The following is a 5,363-nucleotide window of genomic DNA, read 5'->3' as shown; positions in this document are numbered from 1 at the left end:
GACGTCCAGGAGGGGCGGGGGCCGCCCTCGGCCCCGCCCACATCCACCTTTAAAGGAGGCGGACCGCGCCTAACCCCGCCCCCGGCTTTTCTGGGCTCTCTTTCGCCTCGTGACCGCAGTCACCACCCACGGCTACGCCCCTGCGGGAAGGGACCGCGGCCACCGCCCACCCGCCCCACCCCCTGGGCTCCGGGCACCCAGCTGACATCTGGGGGCCCTTTCTCCACTCGCGGTTTCCTGCTTCCCTTCCGTTCCGACAGAGAAAACCGCTGCCCCACCCAGCTCACTCACCCCGGCGCCCTGGGAATTACTATTCTCTCCCCTCACCCACGGCATCCACGATTCTCGACCCCCGTCCTCATCCCCATCAACATCCAAGACCTGTGACTCCCCATCCCAGACTCAAAAATCAGAAGGCACCCACGCTGTGATCATGCACAAGTCTTAATTTAATGGGTAAAAACATTAAATTATTACACACAACATTTTTTCCAATAAAGCATAATAAATAGAATCTATTTCTTTTAAAACGCTGTACAAGAGACTGGAAAACAAGCTTCCAACAGAATATAAACTCATGCTACCTTCTTATTGATTTGGGACGCTCTCCCACCCCCCATGCCCGAAGCAACATCACTTCAGGTCTCTGAGCACAGCCGGCCAAAGTCACCAGGTTCCAGGAGCTCTGGAGGTGACAACCTCACTCTTAAATGCTCGGCCGTTGGGTCTTGTCTGAGGCACAGAAGAAACTGAACCGTTTAGGTGGCTGTGGCCTGCAGGAGTCCTTCTCTGTCCAACACACCAAAAGGGGTGAGAAAAACAAATGAGAAACGTCCCCCAAACACACACACACCCCCAAAACCAACACCTATAAGCCACAAACTGGTGCTCCTCCCCTACTGCGGCAGTGGGTAGGAGAAACAAGAAGAGAAAGTGTTTCTTCCTTTCTCTCCTGATATGTAACCCCATCGGGTCCTCTTGCTAGAGAGAGTGACCCCAGATCACAGCGGGGCCACCATGTGCCCCTGCAGGATGTCCACGACGTCCTGAGCCCCTCTCTGCTGTGCCAACTCCAGGGGTGTGAGCCCCCTGGCATCCCTGAGATGGAGATCAGATTCAGCTGCCAGAAAGCTGACTACAGCAGTGTGACCTTCTTGCACCGCCAGATGAATGGGAAGTGCCCCGGTGCCATCAGGCGCGTTGACATCAGCCCCATGCTCCACTAGGACCTTCAGGGTGTCCAGGAATCCAGTGCGGGCTGCGTCATGGACTGGACTGGTACCGGAGGTGTCCTGGACATTGGGGCTGGCACCTTGCTTCAGCAGCTCTAGGGCGATGGTGGTGCTGCCAAACATCATGACCTGTGTGAGGGACAGAGGATCAGGAGGTCTTCAAGGCAGGGGGTTCTGAAAAAGGGGTCACTGGAGAGAGAAGGGTCATCCAGAAAGAGGCATCTCCCAGGAACAGGATATGCCAGAGGAGGGGTCCTCTAGTGAACGGGGAAGCTGCATAAGCCCCCAGGGAACTGTTTGAGAAGACAGAGAAAAAGTTCTCCTGGGAATAGAGAACCCTTTCCTCCCCCTCTCCCCCACCGCCTGCCCTCACCCCAATCCCGAGCGCCAGAAGCTGGTCACTCCCTTAAGAATAATATAAGACCCCCAACCCAGAGAACAGCCCCTATGGAAACTTTCAAGGAACCCAAGACTCTCCTCCACGGGACCAAAGACACCCCAGATATGGGCAATCACCAGGAAATATAAAATCCCCTCCAGGAAATGGGCCCCAAGAGACTGAGAACTACCCCCAAAGAACTTGACAGTCCTCAAAAGGAAAAAGAGATGCCAAAGAAAAGCGAACCCCCCCACCCCCCGCCGCCATTCTCCAGGAAACAGCCTCCTCCTATAATGATGATGTCACTTCAGGATACCTGAGAGCTCCTTTCAAAAAACAGGATTCTGACCAGTGCAGGGCTCACGCCTGTAATCCTAGCACTTTGCCAGGCCGAAGCAGGTGGATCAGCTGAGGTCAAGAGTTCAAAATCAGCCTGGCCAACTTGGCGAAACCCCGCCTCTACTAAAAATACAAAAATTAGCCGGGCGTGGTGGTGGGGGCCTGTAATCCCAGCTACTCGGGAGGCTGATGGTGGAGAATCGCTTGAACCAGGGAGGTGGAGGTTGCAGTGAGCCAAGATCGTGCCACTGCACTCCAGCTTCTAAAAAAAAAAAAAAAAAGCCGGGCGGGCGCGGTGGCTCACGCCTGTAATCCTAGCACTTTGGGAGGCCGAGGTGGGTGGATCACCTGAGGTCAGGAGTTCAAGACAAGCCTGGCCATCATGGTGAAACCCCATCTTTAAAAAAAAAGAAAGAAAGAAAGAAAGAAAGAAAGAAAGAAAGGAGGATTCCAAAAGTAATAAGAGAAAAGAGACTCCTCTGTAACATGTCTCCCAAGGGAATATAGGGACTCTTGCAATCTGACACTGTTTCTCCTCTGGAGCCTCCACACTATACCAAAGATCCGCATAAACTTTGGGAATTAAGACCCCACCCCCAAGTAACCAAATATGTCTCAGAGAGCCCCCTACAAAATGAGGAACCCCTGGAGACCGTAACTCTCCTTCCAGAGATCGGATGTCCCCATAGAAGCCCCCCAAAATGTGAGCCGTCCCTAGGGAAAAGGCATCCAAAGAAGCTGAACCCCCACCCACGGAATAGAAAGAACCTCCCCAGGGAAAAAGAATCCCCTGCACTCAGAGAGCCAGGAATCCTCCCAGAGAAGAATCTGGAAAGCTATCCCCTCCCCCTCCAACCTAGCCTCACCCACCACCCACCTTCGAAAGGGGACCGTGGGGGAACAATGAAAGACTAGAGAAAAAGGACTGGTCTCCGGTGGGTCACCACCAGGGCCAAGAGACCAGAGGAGAGGGGCTCTGGGGTCTCGATACTCACCTCGCTGAGCCGCCCCGCCCCTGACCCGAGCCAGCCCGGCCTCACCTGCAGCGCCGTCTTGCCAAAGCGGTTGAGGGCGTCGGGATGCACCAGCTCGCGGTGCAGAAGGCGGCGCACCTCCTGCACGTCGCCCCGGGCCGCGGCCCCACTCAGCCGGTCGCCGGCGCAGACCTCCTCCAGCAGCATGTCGACACTGACGGCCTGCGAAGTCCCCCACCCCGCCCCAGCCAGGCGCCGTCAGCACCGAGGAGCCGGCGGGCGCTGGCCCGAACAGCCCTCGCGGGGCGCGGCCGCGGTGCACCTGGCTGCGCTGCACTCCCGGCCGGGATCCACAGCCCGAGACCCCGGCCCTCCCAGCGGGCTCCTCCCCCCTGTCAGCCGGCCCGCCGTGAGGGGCCGAGAACCCGGCCCAACCCTCAGCCGCCTGCGGGGCCCTGCCCGGCGCCCGCCCCTTGGGGGCCGGGTCTCCCCCCAACTCACCCTCCCTCCTCCGAGCCGGGCGGGGTCTGCTCTGAGCCTGCGCCGCCGCCGCAGGCAGGGCAGCTGCCAGGGGGCGGAGCCAACGTGCTCCCGGCCCCGCCCCGAACGCCGGGGATTTGTTTTCTTACAAATTCGCTGCTGTGTAACGACGCCGCTTTGCCTGTGGCGCGACCTTACGGCGCTCCGCCCACAGGGCCTGCGTAACCAATGGACGCGCGTCGCCGGGGTAATTTCGGGCTCCGGGTGAAAGGCGTTGCTCCTGTTTGGTCAGAGCGCGGCAGCAGGTGGCCCGCCAGCAATCGCGGGGTTTTCGGTTTTCAAATGTACTCGGCGGGCGGGAAAGACGGCCGGTTTAATTGACCCAGGGAGAAAGGTCAAGGACAGGGTAGCGCGGGCTGCTCCGGGACGTCGGCGCCTCCTGGGGGAAGGGAGGCAGGGCTGGGGCCACCCAATCCGGGTTCCACTACTAAGAGACGTTGATTGGCGCTTATTACACGCTGGGCGCTTTATTTCATTCATTCATCTTTCCCTGTGTGCAGGGAGCGTTCTGGCCGCTGCACGCGCACATTCAAGCAACTAAATAATATTAGATAGCGTAAAGCACTGTGAAGAAAGGGAAATGGGGAGACGGGGTAGACGAGGAAGGGATCACCCTGCCTGGCTCAGACTGAGCCAGGAGGAAAGGAGCCTGCGGCTGCCACGTGGGAAGGCCTGGGAGGACAGAGTGGCAGCCAGACAGGGACTCGGAGGTCTTCGCTCAAAGATTAATTTGGCACCTCCTAGAGGTGCCTGAGTGGAGAGCACGCCAGGCAGCCCCTGCTGTAAGGACACCTATGGTTTGGGGCCGGAGACAATAGTTAATTTTTATTTATTTTTGAGACAGGATCTCACTCCCATCACCCAGCCTGGAGTGCAGTGGCGAGATCACAGCTTACTGCACAGCCTCGACTTCCCGGGCTCAAGTGATCCAACCGCCTCAGCCTCCGGAGTAGCTGTGACTACACCCAGCTAATTTGTATTTTTAGTTGAGATTGGGTTTCACCATGTTGCCCAGGCTGGTGTTTTTGGTTGGTTTGTTTTTTGTTTTTAAATAGAATTTTTTTTTTTTTTTTTTTTTTTTTTGAGACAGAGTCTCGCCCTGTCGCCCAGGCTGGAGTGCAGTAGCGTGATCTCGGTTCACTGCAACCTCCGCCTCCTGGGTTCAAGCGATGCTCCTGCCTATTTCCCGAGTAGCTGACACTACGGGTGCATGCCACCACACCTGGCTAATTTTTTTGTATTTTTAGTAAAAACAGGGTTTCACCGTGTTAGCCAGCATGGTCTCGATCTCCTGACCTCGTGATCTGCCCGCCTCAGTCTCCCAGAGTGCTGGGATTACAGGCATGAGCCACCGCTCCCGGCCCATATATATATATTTTTAATGTTGGAGTTCTTGCTATGTTTTCCAGGCTGGTCTCGAATTCCTGGGCTCAACGGATCCTTCTGCCTCTGCCTCCCAAAGTGCTGGATTACAGGCATGGGCCCCTAAACCTGGCCAATAGTTAAATCTTTTCAGAGTGGGTAGAGGCGACTGACCAGATAAGACGTTGAAATGGAAAGGTAGAGAGGGCCTCCCTGAAGAGGTGACATTTGATTTGAGACCTAACGGTGAAGGAGCCAGACTTGTGGTTATAAGGGGAAAAGCACACCAGTAGGGAAACACAGCAGATGGTAAGGCCCAGAGGTGAGAGTGCCTGTACAGAGGAGGGGAAAGCAGGTAGGTGGGGGATTGAGGTGGTGTTACGCAGATCAAGCCATGGCTTTTTTTTTTTTTTTTTTTCCTTTCTTAAGAGTTTTTTGTTTTTAAATAGAATTTTTTTTTTTTTTTTTTTTTTTTTTTTTGAGACAGAGTCTCGCCCTGTCACCCAGGCTGGAATGCATCGGCCCGATCTCAGCTCA

General features: G+C 55.8%; 1 protein-coding gene across 2 annotated transcripts; it reads right to left on the bottom strand.

Moving 5' to 3' along the window:
- Positions 1-431: 431 nt before the first annotated feature.
- On the bottom strand, positions 432-3,591 carry CDKN2D (cyclin dependent kinase inhibitor 2D). 2 transcript variants are annotated; one of them, XM_074384634.1, is made up of 3 exons: positions 3,426-3,591; positions 2,946-3,146; positions 432-1,361 (listed from the first exon to the last, which is right to left on the bottom strand). In XM_074384634.1, exons 2-3 carry the CDS (start codon positions 3,129-3,131, stop codon positions 1,002-1,004), a joined length of 546 nt encoding a protein of 181 aa, XP_074240735.1. In that variant the 5' UTR covers positions 3,132-3,146; positions 3,426-3,591; the 3' UTR covers positions 432-1,001. The 2 variants fall into 2 exon arrangements, with proteins under 2 accessions (XP_074240735.1, XP_039322986.1); XM_039467052.2 differs by having other exon boundaries at positions 2,991-3,146; positions 3,426-3,549.
- Between the last annotated feature and the right edge of the window lie 1,772 nt (positions 3,592-5,363).

The sequence above is a fragment of the Saimiri boliviensis genome, chromosome 14 (genome assembly GCF_048565385.1).
Source record: "Saimiri boliviensis isolate mSaiBol1 chromosome 14, mSaiBol1.pri, whole genome shotgun sequence".
Taxonomy (NCBI): Eukaryota; Metazoa; Chordata; class Mammalia; order Primates; family Cebidae; genus Saimiri; species Saimiri boliviensis.
The sequence above is the reverse complement of the archived record's forward strand: the minus strand, read 5'-3'. Positions and strand labels throughout refer to the sequence as shown.